Below are 27,919 nucleotides of genomic sequence, written 5' to 3'. Positions count from 1 at the left end.
CCCAGGTTCAAGCAATTCTCCAGCCTCAGCCTCCTGAATAACTGAGATTACAGGCACATGCCTCCCCGCCCAGCTAATTTTTGTATTTTGAGTAGAGAAGGGGTTTCACCATGTTGGTCAGGCTGGTCTCAAACACCTGACCTCAGGTGATCCGCCCACCTCAGTCTCCCAAAGTGCTGGGATTACAGGCATGAGGCACTGCATCCAGCCAAGCTTCTATGTCTTAACTGTGGTACTGGTCACAGCCATTTACATTCATCGGAATTCACAGAACCATCCATCTTGAAGTGGTGAATTTGCTGAATAGAAATTATACGTCAAAGACCAGACGTTCAAAAATGCCTTTGCGTTTTGTGAGCTTCAACACTCGCCCAGTGGGAACCACAAAAGCATTGCCCAATTTGTTGAAAGCATTGCTGTTGTAACTTCAACACGTGGGGAGAAGTTATGTTTTCATACTGTCTTGGTCTGCTCAGGCCACTGTTACAAAACGCTATAGACTCGGTGGATTGATCAACACACATTTATTTTCCACAGCGGAGGCTGGAAATCCAAGACCCAGGTTCCTGGGGAGGGCTTTCTTCCTAGCCTGCAGGTGACCAGCATCTGCTGTGTCCTCTTGTGACTCTTCCTCAATTCCTGTGCCAGAGGAGTCGGGGGGCAAGCGGGCATCCATCTTATAAGTGTCCTCATAAGGACACCATCCTATTGACCAGGGCCCCACCCCATATCTCAGTTAACCTTAATGACTTCCTTGGCGGCCCCCTCTCCAGTTGCAGCCAGGGTTAGAGCTTCAGCGTGCAAAGTGAAGGGCCACACAAATCTTTGTCCGTAACTAATGCCCAGTGGACAGGACACTTGGGTGCCCTGAGGCTGCAGGAGCTGAGGGTGATCTTGTTCAGGTACTTCTGGTGGTAACTGCTGTGTGGGAAAAAGTCTGTTCCTCCTGGCTGGTGCCAGAAGTAACCAGGCTGAAGCTGTGCTCTGAAAGAACCTGTGCAGGCAGAGAAAGGTCCTGTTTGAGACCGACCTCAAAGCTCTCCCAGGGGAAAGAGCAGGTAAGCCTCACTCCCTGAAAGTTCAGAGGGAGAATGGGCTTCCCTGAGAGGGCTCATCAGGGCCACAGTGGGAGGGAATGAAAGGGGTGGACAGGGTAGGGATGGGGCAGGGATAGGAGGGAGAGCTGCCACTTCACCTGGCACTACCCCCTCTGCCCACCAGTTCACAAATGGGACCCCGGCTCCCTCCCTGGCTGAACAGAGGGTCCCCCTAATTTGCTGTGGCTCTGGAGAGCAGAGGCCCTGCTGGGACATCCTGGCGAGCAGGGGGTCACTCAGGGTCTGTGCTCTGAACTCCAGGCAAGGGAGCCTGGGGAGTCAGGGCAGGACAGGACATGGCCTGAGGGCCTGTGGCTCATCACCGCCCTCTGCGTCCTAGTTTACGTTCTGGTGGCATCTGCTGCCAGGGAAAGCCACGCGTCAACACAAGCTGCGGGAGGAGTGGGGAGCTATTTGGGGCAGGAGACAGACTAAGAAATAGACATTGCTCCCCGTGGATTTCAGCCCATTTCTTTTCCCTTTTGGGTTTCAGCTGTGCCCTAATTCTTCCCCTGTACGGGGACAGTTGGATCTTTGCAGGCAATGCAAGAGAAGTGCCACTCCGATGTAGCGACTCCACTTTGGACAGGGGTGCCAGGTGGGGGCCCCAGACTTGTGTCCAGGAGGGCATTGTCTGTGTGCCACAGTCCACCGGCCTCTTGGAGATGAAATCCCCATGCCAGCCAAGAGGGGCACGCGATGCCGACTTAGAGTTCAGCTTCACTCCACTTCTCCACTGGCCATCACTCCTCACCTTCTCCTGGGCCCTGCCCTGATTTTCCGAATCTCCCTCTAGCCTTCTGCGGTGGAAATGAGGAGGTCGATGGCTCCGAAACCAGCAGGTCTGGGGTGTTAAGGAAGATGGCCCTAAGCATATCAATTAGGAAGGGCTCCAGAAGGAAACACGATTCTACTCTGAAAGTGCAAATGAAGGCATTTTAATGAAGGGACTGAAAGTTGTGGGCATTGTAAAGGGATTCAGCAAAGGAGAACAAGGTGTCCAGAGTTGAACAGCAGCAGTAAACCATAGGGGAATATACTGTCATTGGAATCCAGTGAGGACCGCAAGCATAAAGGAGGGACTACCCCGTGGGGACTGAGTCCAGAATGGACCCAGCCAGTGGCAGAACAATGGCCCAAACAGGAAAGTGACGGGGAAGAAATACCCCAACCATCTCCCTTCCTGCCCTGGTACTTTCTGTTGGTACTTGCTGAGGTCAAGCCAAGTGGCATTTAGGATCCCAGGTAACTCAGTCCCTAGGAGCCAGCCTCCCAGGACCGAGGGAAGTACGGCACATGGATCTGTACTGGGGAAATGGGAGACAAATGGAAAATAATGGCTCAGCATCATCTAGCACATTCTCACAGAGGACAGAGTTGACAGCTATGAGCTATTTTTATTTTAGGGCTGATAAAGACACCACGCTACCCATTAGTAAGCCTTATCATGTACAATATACTATGCCCAGGACTTTGCAAGTGTTATCTTGCTTAATCCTCATAGCAACCACATGAGGGAATTACTCTTTTTGTTTTCCACATTTAGCAGGTCAATATGCCAGATATTATATACTGATTTTTAGCACCATCGCTGCCTTTCTAAGTCTCCCAGGTATTGTAGAGGCTGAAAGTCTAAGAGCTATGTTTCTCAGGATCCCAGCAGGCTTCCAATTTAGATTCTCAGCCAAGCTTTAGGAGGCAGGGGAAAGGGAGCAATCATTTTCCCATGGCAGCTGTGTGCAGGCTCGCAGATTTCAGCAGATGGCAGTCATGAGGTTTTGCCATTAACTTTGGGTCTTCTCCTGCAAATCATCCTGATACTGAAGCTAATTGTATCATTTGCAGGGGGTTCCAAAGATTCCTGTAGTTTACTGAGCTCTTGAGAAGAAGCAACTGTTTTTCCTGGCCTTGACACTCAAGCACTTTTGATGGTTCTAGAAGTACCCATTTTCATGTATTAAATACCTTTCTGTTTGACATACATGAGCGTTTTCTATTTTCCTGAAAGAATCCTGACTGATACAGTATTTGGTACTGAAAGTGGTTCCAGGAAATACAACTGCAAAGATGGAGGGAAATCTAAGATGTGTTGTTAGGCATGGATTAGCTTGAAGCCAGTAATGACCTCCTGGCTAGTGGAAAATGGGTTTCTGGTAGTCCATGGCATGCAGTGTCTTAAGTTATGACCTGTCATTCATGGAATCAATTGCCTATTAAAAGAGACCAAGCACCTTTTTGATAGAATACTCTGGTGGAAGAGATAAGTACAAGGGTTAAAGTTACTGAATGGAAAATTTACAGAAAAAATACAGAACAAAATACCCCAACAATCTCAAGGCTTTAAAATTTCACCTCAGAGGCATAACTCAAAAGCATTGCAGAAGCATCAGAGAAGCTTCTACAACTGCCCCTGAAGAAATCTCTTATCATAGCAGAAACTGAACCCAGGGTTGTTCCTGCAGGTGGCAGAATTACAACCTAACTTGAATTCACAGCCTCTTTAGGTGCTTATGTGAAAGGTGATTAATTGGGAAGGACTGTGACCAGGAGTATTGCATTGGGAAACTTGGGTATATTAAGATGAATCAACGTACTTCACAACCTTAAAGTCCACTGAGCTTCCCTTCCTTTCCTTTCTGGGACCCTAGTCCTTTCTTGCTTGAAGACTTTGTAAAGACTTATATAAAGATAGTACTTTCCCAGGGAATGCTGATTCTCCCATAGCCCACTACCCCCAATCACCTCTCACAGCAGTCAGTAGAGCCATCCCAGTAGAATTCATATAAATCAGTTCAAATCTGGCCCAGGAGAAGATAGAAAACACATTAAAAGAACTGCAACATTCCCCTAATATATACTTGTAGAAACCCGAGGATTATGTGCAAGAATGGATTCTAAGGGACTTAGAATTTGATTTGACTGGGCCAAATTTATCAGTCTAGGTGCACTTACGAGAAATTCTGAATTCATAGCACCATAGTTTATAATAACAAAAAATTGGAAACACATAATTGCTAAATTCGTAAATAGAAAACAAACCAATCTAAATGCTCATTATCAGAGACCTGAATACATTTTGGTATAGCCAAACAACAGAATGTCATTAGAGCAGCTGGAAGTGGCTTTATTTGATTGAAGGACTAAAACCTTGGACCAAAAAAAATGGCCTATGTTAAACAGAATTGCTTTCCAGAATATAAAAGAAGGAATCCAAAGTCTCAGATAAGAATGCCAGAATGGATTTATTAATTGTGACCTGCTCCCCCATCCTTTAACTCTAGTTTATGAGATCCCTGAGGATGCTTTGTTATATTAGGCACTGAAAAATACATTTCCAAGGTGGGCACCAGCATCCTTGGAAGGTCCTGCTGTGGCCATCGTCTGTAGGCTGGGGGTGATGTAGCATGTACCCATCTGGTGGAAAATTGATTACAGTTGACCCCTTCCCTCATGGAGTAGTCAGCAATTTTTCATCACAGTAGTAGACATTTATTTATTCTGTCTATGGATGTGTCTCCCAGGCCCAAAAGGCCTTTGCTGCCTCTTCACACAAAACTTACTAAATGCCTGGTTATTCACCACTATGGTTTTGCATTTGGCATTACTTCTTACAAACTGATTAAAATGCAACAGATTAAAATGCAACAGAACTGAAGCAATGCACTTGGTGCCCATGGGATTCACGGATCTTCCCATAGGTCCCACCACCCAGAAGCAGCATGCCTGATAGAACAGTGGAATGGCCCCATGAAGGTCGTGCAACTGAGCCTGTTGAGATCTCATGACATGTGAGGCTGGAGTGCTCTTTTACAAAGTACCGTGTCTATTATGAAGCACATTCAATAGGAGCTGATCCTTATGTGGCCAGAAAACTTGGGTTTGGGAACCAAGGGAAAAGAATGGGACTGGCTTCATTTACTGTTGCACTTAACGATCCACACCCAATAACGTTTTGCTTTTTACCACCGCAACTTTGAGCTCTGGAGATTTAGAGATGTTAGTTCCCAAGGGAAGAATGCCTCTACCAGGGAATATGATGGGTTTATTGCATGGAGAGTTGAGACTGCCACCTGGACATTTGGAGTTCATTATACCACTAAGCCAATAGGCAAAGGAGGAGGTTAGTGTACTGGCTGAGAAGACTGACCCCAAATAGCAAAGAACAGAGATTTGCTACACACATGGGGACAAGGGGGAATATGTCTGAAATCCATTACATCCTTTGAAGATGCTCTTTCTATTTCATTGTCCAAAGGGAGAAATCAGTGGGAAACCATAGCAACCCCATCCAGGAAAAATCATTGAGAGTTCAGAAATGAATGCGTGGTCACCCCAACAAATAAAGAACCACAATCAGCTGAGGTTCAAATTGGAAGAAGGCCAGCTGTGGTCTCAGGATCAGTTGCAGACTTGAGAACAACTGCAGCTGCCTGGATTTTCATGTTTGTTTTATGTATTTGTATATACCAATTTCCCCTTTTACCTCCTTTTCCCCAAGTGTTCACATTGGTTACATTTATTACTGATCTTTAGGATATGAGATTGTGGTGGCCATGGAGGTGTACCACCCAGATCTACTTCAAAAGAACCTGCTGTGGGAAGCATAGTTGATGATGGCCTTCAACTACTGCTCCTCCAGATCCATCATAGCTGTCAGACCAACACTGCACTTCTACGGAGTGCACCCAGCCAGTGGCTGAGAGTGGCAGGGGCCAATTTTTCTTGGGCCATTACTGCTCTCAACCTGGTACCCTTTGCTCATGAACTCTCATCAACCTGGTCCAGACTTTCTCAGACCTGCAATGGGGTCTGAAGATGCTCTGCCTCCTCCTGTTCCCAAGATCCTTTATTGTTGCCAGGCATTTCCACCAATAAATCTCTTTCACATATAATTCAGTCTTGGCATTGGCTCTTGGAGGACCCAAACTGACAGGGATGTGAAGCTGAGATTGTGATTAAACAATCTCACTCAAAGATGGATATGATGATTTTATGAGACTTTTCAGAGAGGATCAGAGTGTTCTGTTTGTGTAGAGAATAGTCGTGTTGTGTCGGGAGCATGCTGTTGTTACTATTCTTGTTTTCTAGGAATTTTAATAAAGAAGGTTGTGTGCATACGCTGAGCAGCCAAAGTGGTAGGCTTGCTAGATCGTGTCTCATTAAGCACTCAAAATCCAGTTCCCCTCTCCTCATTCCATTTGTTCTGTGTCATGTTGCAACTGCCTTATTCTAGAATTCTGGATGTGATTTTTGGGTCCAATGAGATGCACTTACTAATATCTGCAATGCACAGTGCAGGCAGTGGCAGCGCCAGCTAAAGCTGAGCTCTGGTAGAGTTGGATTGGATTTTTACAGTGACCTAACTCTTCAGTGTGATATTTCCTCCTGGTCATCAGCTACAGGCTCTGAGACAGCCTGGGGGAGAGACAGTAGCCATGTTTCCCACTACCTCCCAACTGCTGGCTGGCATACCAGTCTCCTGGCCTTAGGTCACAGCCCCAATGATGTGACCTTAGAAAATCCCTGGCAAGCTGGAGGAGTAGCCCTGCAACCAAGCCTGCTCATAAGATAAGGGTTTCTGTTTACTAACCTAGAGCTGCTCTATTCTTTCATCCTTGTTCCCCTTTCAACTGTCTCTTGCAAGTACTAGTTTTGCCATTAAAAATGCATTTTGTTTTGCAAAATGAGAAGAGCTTATAAATACTTCAAATTTTCTCTCTCTGTTTCACTCCTTTCCATTTCTTTCTAAAATTACGGTAAAATATTAAATATACAAAATGATATAAACAATAATACCATAAAATAAAACACTACAGAGTTGAAGCTCTCTGACAATCTCTCCATTTCTTCTAGCCATAACGAATATCCTGAACTTTGCATTTCTTTTCCCTTTGCAGTTGCCTACTTTTTCTACATCTGAATATATCCTTACACATTTTTAAAATTTATAAAAATATCACACTGAATACATTTTTCTGTAACTTGCCTTTGTGCTGCATTGTGAGATTAAGCGACGTTGATTTGTTTAACTCGAGCTGATGTACGTAATCACCTTCTAATGACATTCTGTTGTTTGACTATACCAAACTTTATTCAGGTCTCTGATAATGAGCATTTAGATTGGTTTGTTTTCTATTTATGAATTTAGCAAGTATGTGTTTCTAATTTTTTGTTATTACAAACTAGGGTGCTATGAATATTCCTGTATATGCCACCTTCAAATTTTTAAAATTTTAAGTGTTTTAAAATACAGTCATGTCAGGGTACATTCTAAGAAATGTATCACTAGGCAATTTCATTGCTAGGCACACATCAATGTATGCAAACCTAGATGGAACAGCCTACTACACACCTAGGCCATATGGTGTAGTGTCTTCCTCTGACCACCATCATATATGTAGTTCATCATTGACCGACATGGCGTTCTGTGGCACCTCTGTATTAATTTTTTTTAGTGGAAAACCATGTTTTAAAATATGTTTTACATGAATGATAGTTTTTAGTGTCAACAATTTGTCGCAGTGATTTTTTCTCAGCACATTGGTAGTACTATTCCATCTTTTAGCTTCCCTTGCTGCTGTTGAGAAGTCTGTTGATTTGATGCTCCTCTGTAAGTAATCCCTTTTTTCCTCACATGTGCTGATTTTGAGATTTTCTCTGCCTTTATTGTTCTGCCATTTCACTAAAATGTGTTTAGAGATACATAAATTCTGCTTGGACTCTGTTGTGCTTCCAGAATTGGAAGATCAATGTCTTTCATTAATTATGGAACGTTCTTGGTCACGGACTCATTGAATGTTTCCTTTATCTCCGTTATTTCTATTCTTTGCTTCTGAAACTTCGGTAGTCATATGTTAGTCCTTTTAACTTCATCTGCCTTGTTTCAATACTTCTCTCTCATGTTTTCCCATGTTGCCTTTTAGCATCCTGAGTAACGTTCAGATCCATCTACTAGTTTACTGATTATATTTTTATTTCCATACATTCCATTGGATTCTTTTTCAATTCTGCCTGGCCATTTTTTGATGGTATTTTGTTTTCAGTCTCATTTTAAGTTTCTTCCTTTTAAAAAATATTTTATACATAATTATTTATATTTACTGTCTAATACTTTAAATATCTGAACTCTAGGTGTGTAATCTTCTTTCCTGCTCTTTTTCATGGTGGTTTATTTTCTGTTTATGAATTTAGCAATTGTGTGTTTTGTACTCATATTTGGCTGAACTTAATTTGTGGGAATCTGTGGGAGACTATAAAAATATCAGTGGTTGCCAGGGTATAGATGAACAAGTGAAGCACTGAGGATTTTTAGGCAGGGAAGCCACTCTGTGTGATTACTGCAATGGTGGCCACATGTCATTATACACTCATCAAAACCCATAGCATGTGCAATGCAAACAGTGAATCCTAATGTAAACTCTAGATTCTAGTTAGTCGTAATGCATCAATATTGGCTCATTAATTGTAATGTGCCACACTAATGCAAGATATTAAAATAGGAGAAATTGGGAGATGGGGCCTATGAGAATCCATTGTATAATACTTTCTGCTCAATATTTTTAATAAACCTGTAACTGTCAAAAGCCTGTTCATTTTTTAAAATGCAGAGATAAAAAAGCTAAAATAAAAAAAATTAATCTTTGTGACTTTGACTTAAACAGGGAACCCTATCTGAGGGTCATGAGGAAAAGAACCAAGTGTCTCCTTTCGTGAACTGAAGCGCATCAAGAAGAATGGCATTTTAGTGGCATAGGGAATTCACTATCTTTTGCCATCTAATGTTGGGTGTGTGTTGTGTTCTATTAAACTTCAAAGAGGGAAGTGCTGCATTTCCTGTTGTTCCCAGTAGCCTGAGAGATGGGACTATGACACTGTGATGGTTAATTTAATGTGTCCAACTTGGCCAGGCTCTGGTGCTCAGTTGTTTGGTTGAACAGCAGTCTAGATGTTGCTCTGAAGGCTATTTTTAGACGTGATTAACATTTGAATCAGTAGACCTTGAGGAAAGCAGATTGCCCTCCATATGTGAGTTGGCCTCATCCAATCAGATGAAGGTCTTAGGAGAAAGGATTTAAGCCCCCCAAATAAGAAATTTTGCCCCCAGATGACCTTCGGATTTGATACTACAACATCAACTCTTCCCTGGGTCTCCAGTTTACCTGCCTTCCCCACAGATTTTAAACTTGATAATCACATGGGCCAGTTCTTTAAAATAAATCCCTCTCTCTTTACATATATGTAATGAAAGGAAACTATCCATAAATAAATGATATGTATTTAGAAGTAAAACACTATGTATTTTTATATACTTATGTGTATATAAAATTATGTATGTATACAGACACGTGCATACATACATAGGTATGTATACAGATACATGTACATATATAAGTATATGTATACATGTATGTATACATGTTCAGTTGGCCCTCCATATCCACGGGTTCTGCATCTGTGGATTCAACCAACCTCAGATCGAAAATATTTGGAAAAAATAGGGATGGTTGTATCTGTACTGAACATGCACAAACCTTTTAAAAATTATTATCCTTAAACAATACAGTATAACAACTATTTACGTAGCATTGACATTGTATTAGGCACTATAAGTAATCTAGAGAAGATTTAAAATATGTGGAAGGATTGCATAGGTTACATACAAATACTGTTTTATATGAGGAACTTGAGCATCCGTGGATTTTCGTATCCAAGAAGGGTCCGGAACCAATTTCCCACAGATACCGAGGAACAACTGCATTTATATAATGGAACTAATTACTAATTGCGAGGGACCCTATGAGAAGAGGCACAAATTTGGCTGTGACATATACATTAGACGTCATGAAGCACCCATACCATCTACATTCCTGTATCTTTCCAGTGCCTGTTTCACAAAGTATCTGAATGCATGAATGAATGAGCAGATGAATGTCTTTCTCTTTTATGGGGCCACATATGATTGTTTCCTTTGTAGCTATGCCAGGTGGACATAACCAAGAAAGGACCCCTCAGAAAACTACCACTAGCCCCTGACTGTCCTTCATGGCACCAATCTTTAAATACACGTGGTCTCTTAGTTTTCTAAAAACAAATTCTTATCGTTTGTATTTCAGTCTGGCCACACAAGCTATTTTGTTTCCACTCAGTGAAAAGATGTGCTTGCTTTCTCGTCCTGGAATGGTTATCCTTTCTCACTGGATGGATGAAGACTCTGGCGACTGGCAGTGGGCTTCACTCAGTGACCCACATATGTGGAGAGGGCAGATGTTGCCACTTCCTCTCATCCACCCCATTATCCTAACTTTTTATTTGGATAAATAAGGAGAAAGAAATAATGGTGTGGTCTGTAAGTAGCAAGCCATCATCTCCCCATGTTCAAGTCCAAACCAGATGAAAGACCCCTGATCCTAACTCTACCAGAGACTTTCTTTCATGGATGGCCCAGGAGACGAAAGCATTTGCACCTCAGATGGGGGTTCCCTGTGTGTGCGTCCGTATCATGCACAGAACTGATGGAATTAGAGTGGGGCAATGACGAGGTAATATTGTGTTCCACGAGATAAATAAGTTATTAAGCATTACAGAATGTTGATTTGATGAAAGACCTTACAGTTCATCTAATGGAATCTCTTTTTCATGGATAAGGAAACTGAGGTCAAGAAACATAAGTGATTTCCCAAGGTTGAGTTTCCAACCCTTTCCTGAAACTGTCCTTCTTTGTTGGAGGTTACTGTTTTCCTCCGGGATTCCCAATGCACTGCGCGTGCCTCTTTTTAGCATTGTGTTTTACATTCCTTCATTAGACTGTGAGATTTGGAAGAATTGAGTCCATGTCTAACTTCTGGGAGCCGGTGTAGATGCTACCCCATAGCAGATGCTCCACAGATGCTTGTGTGAGAATGGAAAGGAAGAGAGGAGAGAGGAGAAAAAGAAGGAAAAAGGGTGGGTCCAAAGCTTAGCAATTAGGTTTATCACCGGTAAACATGGTGGCCAGCAGCATTTGAGACCCCAGTCCTAGCAAGAAAAGGTACTGAGGAACACACACCAGCGAGCTTCTCGTGGATCCTGAGATTATGGTGTAGGCTTTCCCCTCCTTTTCTGTCTCCTCCTGGATCCATGGAATAAATTGAGCCACAGACACAAACATACCAGGTCTCCCCCTGGAGCCAGACCTTATGCCCCAACTGAAGACACCCACTTGGAAGAGTCTCTGGGTTCCATAAATAGCACAAACCAGAGGTGCCCCACTGTCTCCCTGGGAATGAGAAAAGGAAGAACAGTCTGCTATCAATGGTACCTCCAGAAAGAACATGGAGGGGAAAACGGGAGGGTCCTAGTGGTGTAGGCTAGCCCCCGCCCTGTTTGGGAACCTAGAAAGTGATAGGGTACCTGGAGGGAGGAGGGGGCTGGGCAGGGGTGAGTACCTTGCAGATACCGTTGGTGCCTGGTTCCTTCCAAGCACAAATCATGTTCCTGGAGAGCTGGTTTACCCTCTTGGCACATTCTTTCTGGCTAATCTGCACCACTCTCAGCTTTTCCAGGTGCATGTTTAGGTCATCATATTGGTCTGACAAAGGGAGAAAGCCGGTGTGAGAGTGAGCACTGCATCAGCTGCCAACAGTGACCAGCCCACACGCGATCAGCATGGAAGCCTGGGAGGCCACCAGCGTCCAGCAGATCACAAATTCACAGGGCATGGAGGCCTGCGATGACTTCAGTCTCCTCTCCAACAGTCCCAACAAGAAGTTCCTCCAGTAAATGTGTGCTTCCTGTGGGAAGTTCACTCTCTCCAGAAGCAGCCCACAAAAGCCCCAGCCTCAGCCCCTGCCAGGGGAACTTGGAATGAAGGTCCTCCCTGGCCCCACCATCCCTTCACAGCCAGGCTTTGTCCTGAGGATCAGAGCAGCCCAACCTCTGAATTCGTGTTGGCCAGTGTCTTCACCAAGCCAAATAGAGAAACCAAGAAGAAGACACGCCTGGTCATACCACTTCATAGGAAGGAACTGACCACAATACCGGGGGAACTCTTAGCCTTCTCCCCACCACACTCTCACCCTCCCAGAGATCTTCCCTGGCCAGGCAGCCTGGTGCCCTGCAGGGAAAGGGGTGGAATCATCGTAATGGAGCTTGGTTGGAGAATCAGTGGCTCAGAGCTATCTCGGGATGGTGTTTTACATGGGGTGGCCAACAGATGGGGAGATGGCCATTGTGAAACAGCCACAAGTGGGATGATCCAAACTGGCTTATCATGCTTTTGACTCCACAAAAATTATCATCGGTCTCATATTTTGAGATTCTTCTATGTCCTAGGCTTTTACTGGGTACCTCATTTAATTTAATCCCCATAACTTATTTGAGGAGGCGTTCCTGGCATTCTGTAGATGAGAAAACTAAAGGTGAGGAAGGTGAAGGAGCTCAAGAGAGACAAAGCCACAATTCAGACCCAAGCATTCCCACACCCAAAGCATCATGCTCTCTAGCCCAGGGCACCCTACATTTGGGCTTTCTGTGGGTTCTGAAAAGAGGGCACGTACCATACCCATTTGTCATTACCCACTCTGCCATCCAACACCGGTCCCAGGTCCTCTCCTCCTCCTGCAGGCAGACAGGCATTTTGAAATTGCTGAATTGCACTGGTGTGGCAAGTAGAAGCAGAGAGAGGTCACTGTCGAGCTGGGGCGGTTTGTAATCTTTGTGAATAATGACCTTCTGCACTTGCTTTCTCTCTGAGTGGATGTTGCTGAATGTTCTCGTTCCCATTACCACAGTGACATTTACCACAGCCATGTCTAATCTAAAGAATGAATATAAAAGCACCAGTGCTAACAAGGGTGATAGTGCAATTCACATTCATAGACACATTTGTAAACAGTGAGTTGACAACTAACTAAGGAGAAGTCCAGTGCAGTGGGTGAGCTACCGTGGTCCGGAGCATGGCTAGGATTAGATAGGTAGGAACCAGGAGCCCAAACTCTTGACAAATCTCTGAACCGGTGGGTTGACAGTCCAGGGAAACTCTCCTGACCGAAAGAAGAGGAATGAATCCCTCTGAGAGATGAGATTGTAAGCTCCTTGATGACAGGGACCTAGGCAGTCTTGTCAACTCCTATGTCCCCAGCTCTCGGAACAGCACATAGTAGGTGCTCAATGGGAAGGTGTTCAATCAATGACTCCAGTGTGTTGTCTTCATACACAGAAGACAGACAGGAGAGAGTGTACTGATGTACTGGGTGCATAGCTCTGACTAGTAGCCCGCATTTGGATACGGTTGGCTAAATAAAGAGGAGAGAGTGGGTGTACAGCAGAGACCCTGGGGCACAAAGCCAGTGCAACATTCTGCACGTAGAACCTAGGGCTTCATAGGGCTGTGCACAGGTCTACTGAGCTGCCCAGCCCAGACAATACATTGACAAGACGGGATGTAGATGAAGACACTTACAGGGTTCTTGGGAAGCAATGTGCGGCCGTCAGAACCCACCACTGATGTATGATTGAGCCTCCACAGAGGTGTTTCCGAGACATCTGGATACTCACTTGCCACGGAAACTCACCATTCTGGACTTGAAGCCGTTCATGAAATGGTAACCATGACGAGTTTGGAAAAGCAGGCCTGTAGCCACACTGAACGTTTTCTGAAGGAGAAAGGAAAGAGCCATTTGTAAGTGAGAAGCATGGAGAGATCCCTATCCCTTATTCCCGGAATCTTCCCAAGTAAGACCAGTACTGAAAGCTGAGTGAGGTAGCGCAAACAGGCCGAGGAGGGGGAGAGCTCAGAAAACACCAGCACCTTTTTCCGTATCTATTCTTCATGGCTGCAGAGAGCTCGGAGACCTGGGGAAGTCTGGGCAGTGCTCTGTCAGAGGCGGATGGGCTTAGGGTGGCCACGGAGATGCACCAACGATACACAGGGTCCACTCAGGAGATGGAAACTGTGCAGTGATTTGAACAAGGAAAGTTTAACAGGAAGAATCACAAACTGTAACTGGGGAGTGACTGCAAAGCATCAGGAGCACTCTGAGATATGGCAGGGCAGGAGGAGAGTATCTGAGGAGGAGCCAAACTTGGCAGGGGAGCCTCTCCCCCTCCCCAGGAGTGGGACTCACAACACATTGGAGAAGGTGTCTGCAACCCAGCAGAAGGCAGAGACATTTGCCGGGTTGCCCCGGGCCAGAGCTGATCCCCTTTGCTAGAGAAGCAGAATGCACCTCTCTGGAGTGCAGGTGGCCAGGAAACGGTGGCCAGGAATGGCAACAAGGAACACCCCTCTGGAGTGCAGGCAGACTGGTGCAGCACACAGACACCTGCAGGGAGCTTGTCGAGAGCCTGCCCACTGGCTAGGGGGGTGCAATACCTGGGTGTGTGTGTCCGCCTTGGAACAGCTGCAGTGAAAAGGTGTAGAAGGCTCAGGGGATTTCGATGCTGATCCAAGAAAAAGATATGATCACAAGGTGGTGGCAGCACACACAAGTTTCATTTGGGGAATACTTTGGAAGGTTGCATGCAGGGGAAGCCCTTTACGGCCTGAGACTATCTGGAGGTTAAGGAGACACCATCCAGAAGAGGAAGAGGACAAGGGGACTTCTGAGGAAAGAGGACTCTGACAGGGGGTTACCCGTCTAGGTGATGTGGTTCACTGGCACAGTGGGGAGTCTCTGGGTCAGAGAGCTCTCAAGGGCAACAACGGCTGCGGGCCTTTCCTAGCCGCAGGCTGCGTATTACCTGTGGCAAGCAGATGTTAGGTGCAGTTTCACAGGGTATGCAAAGCAGACAAGCTTTAGATGGCTAAATATCTGTGTATTTGGACTATGTTCAAAAACAGCTGGATGTGTAAAACATTGAGTTTAGGACCAGCAGGCTTTTGAGCTAACGAGGAGAAGCCTGCCGTGAACAAATTGACAAGCTAAGGGCCATCCTTGGCTCACTTATAGAACAGGTCACTGAACAGAAGACAGGGCTGGAGCTCACTGAGAGAAGCATGGCAGAGTCGAGCACCACCAAGTGTTCCCCACATGCTGGTGGCAACCACGCCATAGGAGCAAGAAGCAGCAAACAGAAGCATGCTGGAGAGGCCCAGGAAGAAAGGCCCCTTCCGCCTACAGAGTCCTTCCAGCGCCTACTGCTGAGAAAGCTTAATGTTGGGCTGGCTACAAAGAACCATGTCTTACAGGGTCCAGCTGCATTATTGGCCACCCAATTTACAGGGATCCAAAGAAGGCCCGTAGGGGGTTGGGGGGCACAAAAGACATGCAGAGTAAAGGACATGGTCACTGTGGCCACCAGTCTCCAGCAAATATACATGCCCTGAAGGACTCCTGGAAATAGCCCAGGAAAATGAGAAGCAAAGAGAGATTCGGCACAGGCATAATAAATATGTATTCTTTTTTCAAAGGAACAGGGATGGGAAAAAACAGCAACATTTACTAGATGAAACTCTAAATAGGAAAATATTACCCAGAACAAATAAAAAAATCTGAGTAGATATGTTGCCATAAATCATAAAAAGTAAAATCTTATAAAGCAATCACCTATGTGAAAGAAGATTATAAATTAGAAACTCAAGGGGGCCGGGCGCGGTGGCTCAAGCCTGTAATCCCAGCACTTTGGGAGGCCGAGATGGGTGGATCACGAGGTCAGGAGATCGAGACCATCCTGGCTAACACGGTGAAACCCCGTCTCTACTAAAAATACAAAAAACTAGCCGGGCGAGGTGGCAGGCGCCTGTAGTCCCAGCTACTCGGGAGGCTGAGGCAGGAGAATGGCGTGAACCCGGGAGGCGGAGCTTGCAGTGAGCTGAGATCCGGCCACTGTACTCCAGCCTGGGCGGCAGAGCAAGACTCCATCTAAAAAAAAAAAAAAAAAAAAAAAAGAAACTCAAGGAAGAAGTTATAAGAAAACATGAGGAGAAAGTGAGAAAACAGGAAGAGATGGGGCATGAGCTGGTAGATGTTGGGCTAGAAACGGAAGAATAAAATACAGAAAATTCTTTGGACAGCATAGTAAGGGATAAGGAGTGTGTAAATTAGAGAAGCGATGAAAATTAAATAAAAACAGAGTTTAAAAGAGATTTTTGTGAGAATGCAATTTTTAATTTTGGGGGGATAAATATTCAGATAGTGACTGCTAGGTCATGTGGTCAGTGCACGCTCAACCTTTTATGAAATTGCCCAATTGCTTTCCACATGGCTGCAGCATTTTGCATTCCCATCAACAATGGGTAAGAGTTCCTGCTGGGTGCAGTGGCTCACGCCTGTAATCCCAACACTTTGGGAAGCCTGTGGTCAGGAGTTTGAGACCAGGCTGACCAACATGGTGAAACCCTGTCTCTACTAAAAATACAAAAATTAGCTGGGCATGGTGGCATGGGCCTGTGGTCCCAGCTACTCGGGAGACTGAGGCAGGAGGCAGGAGAATCACTTGAACCCAGGAGGCAGAGGTTGCAGTGAGCCAAGATCGCACCACTGCACTCCAGCCTGGGAGACAGAGCAAGACTCTGTCTCAAAAAAAAAAAAAAGGTGGATAAGAGTTCTTATCACTTTACATCCTTGCCAACACTTGGTACTGACAGAAGTTTTTATTTTAGCCATTGTAGCAGACACACAGCAATATTTATTGTGGGATTGTTCACAATCCTCCAGACTGGAAATACCCAAATATCCCTCTATGGGTGAATGGATAAGTGAACTGTAATCTACCCACATGATGGACTACCACCCGCGAATAAAAAGGAACTATGGGTGCATGCAACAGCAGAGGAATCTCAAAAGCATTACACTAAGTCAGAGAACACAGGTTGAGAAAGTCACCTACTGTGTAGGGTTATATTTGTATGGCATTCTGGACAAAGCAAAACTCTAGGCATGGATAACGGGTCAGTGGCTGCCAGGAGTTGGGGGTGGGGGAAGGTGAGTACAAAGGAGCAAATAGAGGGGATTCTTGGGAGTACTAAAAATGTCAATATCTTGTCTATAGTGAGGGTAACGTGAATCTATGCATGTGTAAAAGCCCATAGAGTGGTACCCCAAAACATAAATGTCACTCTTTATAAAAATAATGAGAAAAAATGATAGCTAGAGAATACAGGCAATGATTGTTCTTGAATTTTAAATGACACATAAAAATAGGAATAGATGAGCATCTCGCTAACATGATAAAGTGTATCTATCTTGGCCTGAAAGTGAGTAGCATGCTGACTGGGGACAAGCTAGAAGCCTCCCCACGGAGTCAAGAACAGCACAGCTGTCCACTACCTCTGCTACCTGTTACCATTGTACAGGCAGCTAGGAGGAGATGGTGATAGATTTTGAGCAGAGGAAGCCCAGAGGATCCCTCTGCCACCATGTTAGATGATGGCCGGAGGGGGTGGGAACAGGCACATGGGAGGAGAGTGAGACAGGGCTTCTATCTAGAAGAGTCTATGAGGGGCCGGGCGCAGTGGCTCATGCCTGTCATCCCAGCACTTGGAGAGGCCGTGGCGGGCAGATCACATAAGGCCAGGAGTTCAAGACCAGCCTGGCCAACATGGTGAAACCCCGTCTCTACTAAAAATACAAAAATTAGCCAGTCATAGTGGTGGGCACCTGTAGTCCCAGCTACTTGAGAGACTGAGGCAGGAGAATTGCTTGAACCCGAGAGGCAGAGGTTGCAGTGAGTCAAGATCATGCCATTGCACTCTAGCCTGGGAGACAGAGCAAGATTCTGTCTGGAAAAAAAAAAAAAAAGAGTCTCTTGAGTGGGCCAGAGATAGTTGGAGGGTTGCTTAAAAATAGGATACTTTCTGAGAAATATGTGGTTAAAGGCAAGCATCATAGAGTGAACTTACACACAGCTAGATGGTGTAGCCTGCTCACGCCTAGGCTGCATGGCATAGCCTGTTGTTCCTAGACTACACACCCATACAGCAAGTTACTGTACTGAATATTGTGGGCAACTGTAACACGATGGTATTTGTGTATCCAAACATAGAGAAGGTACAGTAAAAATAGGATATGAAAGATATTATAGTGCACTCGTCCAGGACACTTACCATGAATGGAGCTTGCAGGACTGGAGTTGCTCTGGGGAGTCAGTGAGTGAGCAGTGAGTGAACGTGAAGGTCTAGGACAAGACTCTGCACGGTTGTAGGCTTTGTAAACACTGTACACTTACACTACATTAAATTTATAAAGAATAGTTTTTCTTTCTTCATTAATAAATTAATCTTAGCTTCTGTAACTTTTTTTACCTATAAACTTTTATTTTTTCAATCTCTAAAAATTATTTTGTCATAACATAGCTTAAAACCCACATTGTACACTGTAAAAATATTTTCTTTCTGGCCAGGTGCGGTGACTTACACCTGTAATCCCAGCACTTTAGGAGGCCGAGGTGGGCAGATCATGAGGTCAGGAGTTTGAGACCAGCCTGGCCAATATGGTGAAACCTTGTCTCTACTAAAAATACAAAAATTAGCCGGGTGTGGTGACGTGCACCTGTAATCCCAGCTACTTGGGAGACTGAGGCAGGAGAATTACTTGAACCCAGAGGCGGAGGTTGCAGTGAGCCGAGATCATGCCACTGCACTCCAGCCTGGGTGACAGAGTGAGACTCCATCACAAAAAAAAAAAAAAAAAAACAAAAAACCTTTATATCCTTATTTCATGAGTTTTTTATTTTTTAAAAAATTATTTTTTACTTTTTAAACGTTTTTTAAAGAAATTAAGACACAAACACACACATTAGCTCTTCATAGACCTACACAGGGGTCAGGATCATCGATATCATGGTCTTCCACCTCTACCTCTTGTCCCATTGGGAGATCTTCAGGGGCAAGAACATGCTTGGAGCTGTCATCTCCTATGATAACAATACCTTCTTCTGGATACCTCCTGAAGGACCTGTCTCAGGCTGTTTTATAGTTAATTATTTTTTAATAAGAAGGAGCATACTCTAAAATTATGAAAAAATATATAGTGTAATAAATACACAAATCAGTAACATAATCGCGTCTTATCATTATCAAGTATCATTCATTGTGCCTAATTGTATTGCTGGACTTTTATACAACTGGCAGTGTGGGAGGTTTGCTAAAACCAGTAGCACCACTAACACATGAGTGATGAGTTGTGCTCCGGAGACAGCTACCATGTCACTAGGGGACAGGAATTTTTCAACTCCATTGTAATCTTGTGGGACCACTGTCATATATGCAGTTTGTCATTGCCTCAAATGTTGTTATGCATCCCCTGACTGTATTTAAAGTTGAGGGATGTGATCTTGCCCTGGCTCCTTCAGGATACTTATCTGGGGTCCCACATGGTTTTTTTCCCCCCAAGAATCTGCTCTGAAAGGTCATTTCTCTACCTCTGTGCTCCTAGGACTTCACCTATGAACTTGTTTAAAGTTCATTTTAAGTATAATATTTACCAACTGTTTTTGTAAAAAAGTTATCTAAATATTAAGGATATTTGAACATCTTTTTTTCTGAAAATAAAACTTGTTTTTCAGTGAATAATACTCAGCTCACCCAATGTATCAATTTCTTCTGTTTTGATGTTTGGAAGTTAAAATTTGTTGCTTGATTAAACCTTTTCCTTTTTCATTTCTTCTTACGGTTCAAATGCTTAGAAAGTCATTCTCTTTTCTAAGAGATTATTGAAGAAGCTTCTTTTGAAGGAATCTGTCCATGTCCATCTGTCATGATTGCCATCGTTTGCTCTAATAATCTTCTCTTTGAGAGAAGAAGCATTAGTGATGTTACAGCTTTAGAATGTAAATTCAATAAACATAGGTTGTCAAGGACACCAAGTTTATGACAATAAATTAGTAGAGATTTATGTTAGAAGACGTCACTCTGCAGCATTAGAATGCTGTAACATCATTAGGAGAATTTATTTAGGGCTCATCTCTTGTTAATTCAGGGTGGATATTTCTCATCCCATCTCTTGCCCCAGATTTTCATTTCACGTTTTGCAATTTCAGACTCGAAATTTAAATCAGAGTAGAAAGGGTGTTCCCCATTTCTCACAGCTCCGCTCTTGATCTCCTCATTTTCCCCCATTCTCTCTGCATTTTCCTCTCCCCATCTCTGCAGAGTTTCTTGAATTCCCGAGTGAACACATATCCACGGAGGATGCAAGCCCATGGTGAGCTCAAAACCCAGCTTAGCATGAATGTGTAGCAATAGTTTTTGTTACAGATGCTTGGTTGGTTTCAATTTTGATTGTTACACTGAAACTGAGTGGTAGTCATTCTCCACCAATACAAAAATAGACAAATGTTTGTTTTTATATTGAAGGTTTAAACCAAATCTGAATTCAGTGCCCAAATTCTTCATCAAAGAGTTTATTCAATTCTCAGAGCTTGCAGCCACCAAGTTTAAGAACACGTGGTTGCAGTGATAGAACTGTTTAATAATCTTGGTCATAGCACTAAGGAAAACCCCACAGCTAGTAGCATTTAAACAGAGAGTAAACGTTCACTTTATGTTTAATGCTGACAATGCTTAAAATTCAATAAACACAGATTGCCCAGGACACCAAATTTATGGCAATAAATTAGTAATATTTATGTCAGAAGATGTCACTTCGCAGAAGCTGGCACTGTCTTTTTTTACTCTTGCCACCCTGTGAGGATATTGCATTTTACTCTGAGTTGGCTGTTTTCAGTCCTCCTGTTTCCCCAGGTTGATCCCCATGTGAAATAGAGATTGCATTGGTCCATGTTGCCTGGAGCTGTTCTCTTCCCCATTGAAGCTGCAACTTCTTCCTCAAGCCCCTGCAGCTCCAAAAATCCCCCATATTCCAACACACAGAGGAGGACCCTGTCCTTCCTCTTCCTGTGCCCCTCCCTCCGTCAGCCCCCTTGGCATCTCTCCTTGGGACTGTGGGGCAGTCTCCTCACCCTCATGTTAGCCCTGATCCCTCGACCCCCTCCTCCCACCTCCCACACGGCCACCTCAGTTCCCTGGCTAGCATGTGGGGGCGATCTTGCTGATTTTCTCCTTAAACCCTTCCATGGTCCCTTCCCATGTCCACAAACAAGACAAAGTCACATTGCTCAGTGGATAGGAAAAAAACAAACTGTTTCCTCCTACTCTATACACCCCCCACTCTCAATAGTTCATTTTGATGCCAGGTGGATGGGTGTTTTTCACACACTAAGCAGTTTTCCATGGGGCCCCAGCTGGGCCTCGTACAAGTCAACTCAATCTGATAGAGACCAGAGTTAGGGCAGACCCCACAGGGTGAAAGGGCTCAGTCCCACAGACGCCCCCCCACTAACTTCAGACGACAATCACAAATAGTAGGTTTCCAGGTCACAAATTCTGACTTGACTACAAATTGGGGATTCCCACAACCTCATCCTCAGGTTTGCTGATTCATTAGAGCAGCTCACAGAACACAGGAAAAACCGTTTACTTACTAGTGCTCATTTATTACAAAGGATATTTTAAATAGTGCAAATGAACAGCCAGGTGATGAGATGCCCAGGGCAAGGTATGGGGGAGGGGACGTGCTGCTTCCATGCCCTCTCTGGGCATGCCACCTTCCCCGTGTTCAGAAACCTGGAAGTGCTCCAAATTCTTGCCTTTGGGGGTTTTGTGGACGCTTTTTTACATAGTCATGATTGATTAAATCATTGGCCATTGGTGGTCAACTCAGCATTCAGCCCCTCTCTGAAACCCCAAAGCATCTTGAAAACATGTCAACAGGGCACTTTCCATGTTGTATGAATTATCTGTTGACACGTCTGTCTCCATGACTAGACTATAAATGCCTTGAGGCTGTAAGTCATTTTGTGCCCTCTCTGTATTGCTAACATTTAACACAGTCTTTGAATATGTTAAGTTTCAGTAAATGTTTATTGAATAAATGAGTGAACAAAAAAGCTATACGTTTCCTGAATGTTTTAAGCACTTTCAGCTTATGCAACCTTTTGGAGTCGTTACTCACAGAGGTTTACCACCCATAATTTTCAGTTTCTATTTAGCCCAGTTTTAAGCTTTTTAGATCTTCAAACTGTACTCAGAACAACTCGTTTAGGGGATTGAATCAGAAAGTCTTAGTTCTGCTGGCACAATATCTTGGAAACCTCTTTGATTCTCTCTCAGGAATTGGTTGAATCTGGGTAGTGATTAAAAGCTATCAATTATTCATTATTCACTCACTCATCTATTCATCTCAGAAATATTTATTGAAAATCTACCAGGCATAAGGTTGTATATTAGCTTAGTGGCAAATTTGAGCTTCAAACCCAGGTCTTCTCAATCCTAGTTCAATGCTATTCCTTCCACATAGACCGTCTGTCAATCAGGCCCAGCCCCTTCCTCAAGGACCCTGCAGGGCAAGACATTGTAATAGTAACTGCTAACGCCCATTGTAGCCCAGGCACTGTGCTATGTTCTTGATCTTATACATATTAACTCCTTTAATCTTCACTTATAAGATGGATTCTATTATTAAATCTATTTCACAGAAGTAATGGAGGCCCAGAGAGGCAGGCAAGTTCCTCGGGGGCATACTGTCAGTAAGTGCTCAAACCGGGAATGGAAGCCAGGCAGTCTGATTCTAGAGTCAGACCACTACACTTGATATACTTTGGATCCGTGCCCCCACTCAAATCTCATGTTGAACTGTAATCCCAGAGTTGGAGGTGGGCCTGAAGGGAGGGCATTTGATCATGGGGGTGGATTTCTCATGAGTGGTTTTGCATCATCCCCTTCGCGGTGTTCTCGTGATAGTGAGTGAGTTCTTGTGAGATCCGGTTGTTTAAAAGTGTGGAGTACCTTCCCCTTCTCTCTTTCTTGCTCCTGCTCTGGTCATGTGACATGCCTGTTCCCCTTTTGCCTTCTGCCATCATTGGAAGCTTCTTGAGGCCTCCCCAGAAGCAGATACCACTTTGCTTGCTGTACAGTGTGCAGAATTATGAAACCTCCTTTCCTATAAATCACCCAGTCTCAGCCCAGCCTCAGGTATTTCTTCATAGCAGTGCACAGTTCTGCCTACTCACATGCCGTTGCTCCTTCTGGCCACTATAACGCTAGATTCATGTTTCAGTGTTGCTTCTCTGGACACAGCTGAAAGAAGCAAGCTCCCCGTTCTAACTTACATTTTATATGCTTTATTTTCAATAGCTCCCATGGGAAATCATCACTTTTTTGCCTTACACATAGAAAAACCTTGGAAATTTTTCCATCAAGGATTTCCACTGTCTGGACATTTTCCATGGATGAACCAGGAAAATAGTTTCCAGGCCCTGACATGCATTCTCTACACTATGGCGCTTATGAAAAGATATTGGCCATAGTTCCACCACCATTCTTTTTGATGATTTGGACCCTTTATTAATATATTTAGATATTTTCAGTATGCCTCAGTCATTTTAAAATAAAATTGGGTCTCTAGTTTGAGTTTCAATATATAATATTTTGTTTGATATATTTAGATATTTTCAATACGCCTCAGTCATTTTAAAATAAAATCGGGTCTGTAGTTTGAGTTTCAATATATAATCTTTTGTTTGAATTGTAAAATAACTTTACAGTGACATTTAAGGAAAGATGGCTTATAAATACATTATGCACACACAATATACATATACATATACACCCATCCTAGGTGCATACTGAAATTAACCAAAATATATTTTATTTTATTTTTTTTTTGAGACCGAGTTTGGCTCTTGTTACCCAGGCTGGAGTGCAATGGCATAATCCCAGCTCACTGCAACCTCTGCCTCCCAGGTTCAAGCAATTCTCCTGCCTCAGCCCCCCAAGTAGCTGGGATTACAGGTGCCCACCACTGCACCCGGCTAACTTTTTTTATATTTTTAGTAGAGACAGGGTTTCACCATATTGATCAGGCTGGTCTCAAACTCCTGACCTCAAGTGATCCACCTGCCTCTGCCTCCCAAAGTGCTGGGATTACAGGTGTGAGCCAGCGCGCTCGGCCAAAATACATTTTTAAAAAAGAAAAGAAAACTTATCTGTGTTGAAATTAGAAGAACCAAACTCTTTCTGCAAACTTTGTATGTTTTCATTATAATTTTACCAGGATGAAAGGAGACCCAGAAAAGGCACAGACATGTAGCATTGCTATTCTAGAGTTCCTTGAAATGCAGAGGACTGGGAACGACAAGAAAAAATGTCCACAGAGTCCCACCATGGCCTACAGCTTAGAGGACAAAAGCCTGTGGCCCAAGCAGATGATGGGAAGGACAGGGAGCTCCCCTTGGAAGCCACTTGACCTCTGTTGGGACAGGTGGGACAGAACAGTCTGCCTGTATGATACCTCTCCTCCCGCCCTTGACACAGCTTCTTCAAGGTCATGGGCAAGATGAGGAGGCAACTAAGTTTCCCAGCCAGGCCGTCTTTGCACAGGAAAATACGTATCTGGCTCAGGAAATTAAAAAGGCTTTGAGTTTCAAGAAAATCACCACAAAGAGGGAAGAACCTCTTGAAATCCAAGGATACCCCTACACATGAAAAGATTCCATCCAAGCTGATAGAGCTTCGCTCCTTTCCTGGCCGCCTTCTGAAGGAAAGTATTCCAATACTGTATTCCTTGATTGTGACTGATCGGGACCCCAACTCCCTCGCCACTGTCCCCAGGCAGGCTGAACAGAGATGATGAATTGCCAGCGTACAGCCCTCCAGGTACAGAGAGAAGATCACGACTAGGCTCATGTCAAAAGGGAAAGACAGCAGTGGGTTTCTGTCTAGACCATGTGGACCAAAAGGCAGATCTCCTAGAACTGGCCCTGAGTTAAAAACAAACAAGCTGAAAAATAGGAAAATCTTGCAAAACTATTACAAAAAAAGAAACAAAATATACAACATAAACATGAATAATACATTTGTTTGGCTAGTATCAGGGGAAAAATAGCTTAGAACTGTTTTATGCAAGGATGTTGAAGAAAAGATGAAACACTATAAAACAGAAGCTCATAAGAGGAAAGAATAAAATAAAAAGGAGCTGGCAGGAACAGATAAAAAATAAGGGGTAATAACAGAATTGAAAAATTAGACCGGACACAGTAGCTCAATCCTGTAATCCCAGGACTTTGAGAGGCGGAACAGATCACCTGAGGTCAGGAATTCGAGACCAGCCTGGCCAACATGGTGAAACCCCAACTCTACTAAAAATAGGAAAATTAGCCAGGCATGGTGGTGGGCGCCTGTAATCCCAGAAACTCAGGAGGTTGAGGCAGGAGAATCGCTTAAACCGGGAGGCGGAGGTTGCAGTGAGCCGAGATCATGCCACGGCACTCCAGCCTGGGAGACAGAACGAGGCTCCATCTCAAAAAAGAAAAAAAGAAAAGAAAAGAAAAATTAAAACCAAAATAGATGGAATATGAATTTTGGACAACCTTGTTGCTGAGAATAATTACAAAGTGTAAAATATGTACCATCCCTTGGTCAAAAGCACTAGAGAGTTAAGTTAATCAAGAGTTACTGGGCCAGTTTATAGCAAAAGAAGGAAATCCAGAGAGGTGAGCCAGGCAATAGGAATGCCCTGGGGGCAACTTGGCAGTTTGTGACTCTAGGACTAGTCAATGGTGAGGGGCGTCATAAGTTCCTGTGGCTTTGGTTAGGAGCTTAATGGTCTGCACCCTAGGAGTATGGGCACATCACAAGTAAACTGGGCTACAAGTGTACACGTGGAATAATATTTCATCTCCTCAAGAGCCACTGCAATATACTAGGCAATAACAACACATGGCCCAGAAGCTTCACCTACATGGCACGTGACAGCTTGAGCACCTTGGATATGACGGGCAGAGGGGGGCAGAGGTGAAGTGGCAAGCACTGGTGCAGTGTTTTTTCTATTTTATTTTATTATTTTTTGAGATAGAGTCTTACTCTGTCGCCCAGATGGAGTGCAGTGGCATGACTGTGGCTCACTGCAACCTCTGCCTCCCAGCTTCAAGCGATTCTCCTGTCTCAGCCTCCTGAGTAGCTGGGATTACAGGTGCTGCCACCACACCCGGCTAATTTTTTTTTTTTTTTTTTGGTATTTTTATTAGAGACGGGGTTTCACCATGTTGGCCAGGCTGGTCTCGAACTCCTGACCTCATGATCCACCCACTTCGGCCTTCCAAAATGCTGGGATTACAGGCGTAAGCCACCGCGCCTGGCCTGTTCATGACTTTTATAAAACTGTGTGAATTCAGACTGTGCGGTGCGACACAGAGATCAATAAATATGCCAATGAAATAAGCAGCGTCTACCAACAGCCTGATAGATACAGTGAGACCTGATTTTTGACACAGGTGGCAGCTGGGGAGCAAATGTTCCCAGGTGAGCTGGGTTGGTAGGATATCCAGGTGGAAAAAAATTCATCCCGATCCTTTTATTGTGTATGAAAATTGATACCAAATGGATTCTAAGTCTAAATGTAAAAGATGAAAGTATGAAACTTCTAGAGAATAACATAGGAAAATACATAGGAAAATATCTTTACTAATCCAGAATGGGGAAAAATTAATTTAAGAAGTAAAGTCACGAAAGCGCTAGAATAATAAAAGCTAACGTATTTTGAGTATGTACAAAGTTTCAGGCACAGTTCTCAGAGCTTTATGCAAATCTCATTTTCACAACAACCTTAATATGGCCATTTTGCAGATGAGAAAATTGAAATGCAGAAGCATTAAGTAACTCATCCTAAAGTCACATAGCAGGTGCTTGGAGGAAATATAATTAGAACACAATCTTACTTCAGAGCTCACTCTATGCTGTCCAATATGCTGGGTTCATATTCTTGGGATGAAAAAGCCCTTCCAATAACATGAAATAAAAGCCAAGGATCATAAGTAAAAATACTGACAAGTTTTTTACACACGTATTAAATTTGTTTGGTCCAAAATAAAATTGCAAGAGAACTGAAGAAGTAGGAAGATTTTGCAGCACCGATAAGAGACAAAGGTCTAATGTCATTAAAATTCGAAACGGTCCACAAATCAGCTTTAAAAACTCACCCAGATAACAAAAATGGGGAAACTCTAGGAACAGGTAATTCTCAAAAGAATAAATATAAAATGTTCTGAATCAGGCTGGGAGTCAGGGCAAGAGTGATGTTATGGATAGATCCATCTCAAAAATGCCAGATTCAACAAAATTAAACTTAAGCCACTTTCTTTACTGTAAAATATATCAAAGCCTTTTATATGTGGTTATCCACAGTGAATCTACAGAAAAATTATCAAATGGAACATTTCCAAATCAAGTCTAGCATAGAACTTTTTCCTCTGGAGCTTTTCCCAGGACTGAGGCTCTGCAGAACAAACTTTGCATTAACTCATCTACTCCACATAATAGCCCTATCATGCTCTCCATGTTATGAGATTATATAATCTAATACTGGCATTCTAAATTAAATAAGGCCTTATTCCACCACTACTGTGCTGCCCCCACCCCAAGGGTATTGGACCTGGAAGGATTGTTAATGATTTTACAAAGAGGAAGGTGGAGATGAGAAGCAAAGTCAGTTGCTAAATCGTTCCTCCAATTCCCCTGAACTTCCAGAACTCTGGGTCCAGACCCTGGGGAATCATTTTAGACGGCATCTTTGCAGAACCAATGCATGGACTTGGATTGATCAATTATAATCTCTTCATTTCCTGAGTCACTGGCCCTAACTCAGCATCTTTGGGTCTCTAAGTTAACTCTCCAGGAGCCGGGTAAGAGATGGCATCCCTTCCCCCAACCTCTGCTCCTGGAGGGCCTGGCACAGACCTGGATTGTCCTGGGCATGTCCCTTGAGTGCCAAAAGCAGGGGAATTAGAAGCTGGAACATCTTCTTGTCATTTCAGTCCAAAATTGCCCAACCTTTGCCTCCAGCCAGAGC

The 27,919-nt window shown here is 43.8% G+C and overlaps 1 protein-coding gene across 7 annotated transcripts; it reads right to left on the bottom strand.

The window, feature by feature from the left end:
* Positions 1-908: 908 nt before the first annotated feature.
* LOC103886616 (serine protease-like protein 51) lies at positions 909-27,910 on the bottom strand. 7 transcript variants are annotated; one of them, XM_031669920.1, is made up of 8 exons: positions 27,808-27,910; positions 13,632-13,729; positions 12,804-12,891; positions 12,632-12,692; positions 11,522-11,664; positions 11,143-11,352; positions 1,852-2,012; positions 909-994 (listed from the first exon to the last, which is right to left on the bottom strand). In XM_031669920.1, exons 1-7 carry the CDS (start codon positions 27,823-27,825, stop codon positions 1,974-1,976), a joined length of 657 nt encoding a protein of 218 aa, XP_031525780.1. In that variant the 5' UTR covers positions 27,826-27,910; the 3' UTR covers positions 909-994; positions 1,852-1,973. The 7 variants fall into 7 exon arrangements, with proteins under 7 accessions (XP_031525780.1, XP_009210784.2, XP_031525781.1 ...); XM_009212520.3 differs by adding an exon at positions 13,885-14,026 and having other exon boundaries at positions 12,632-12,891; positions 27,808-27,907; XM_031669921.1 differs by adding an exon at positions 13,885-14,026 and having other exon boundaries at positions 12,632-12,891; positions 13,649-13,729; positions 27,808-27,906.
* Positions 27,911-27,919: the final 9 nt, after the last annotated feature.

This window comes from Papio anubis, chromosome 8, assembly GCF_008728515.1.
Source record: "Papio anubis isolate 15944 chromosome 8, Panubis1.0, whole genome shotgun sequence".
In the NCBI taxonomy this organism is placed as follows: domain Eukaryota; kingdom Metazoa; phylum Chordata; class Mammalia; order Primates; family Cercopithecidae; genus Papio; species Papio anubis.
This window is presented reverse-complemented; position numbering and strand designations above follow the sequence as displayed.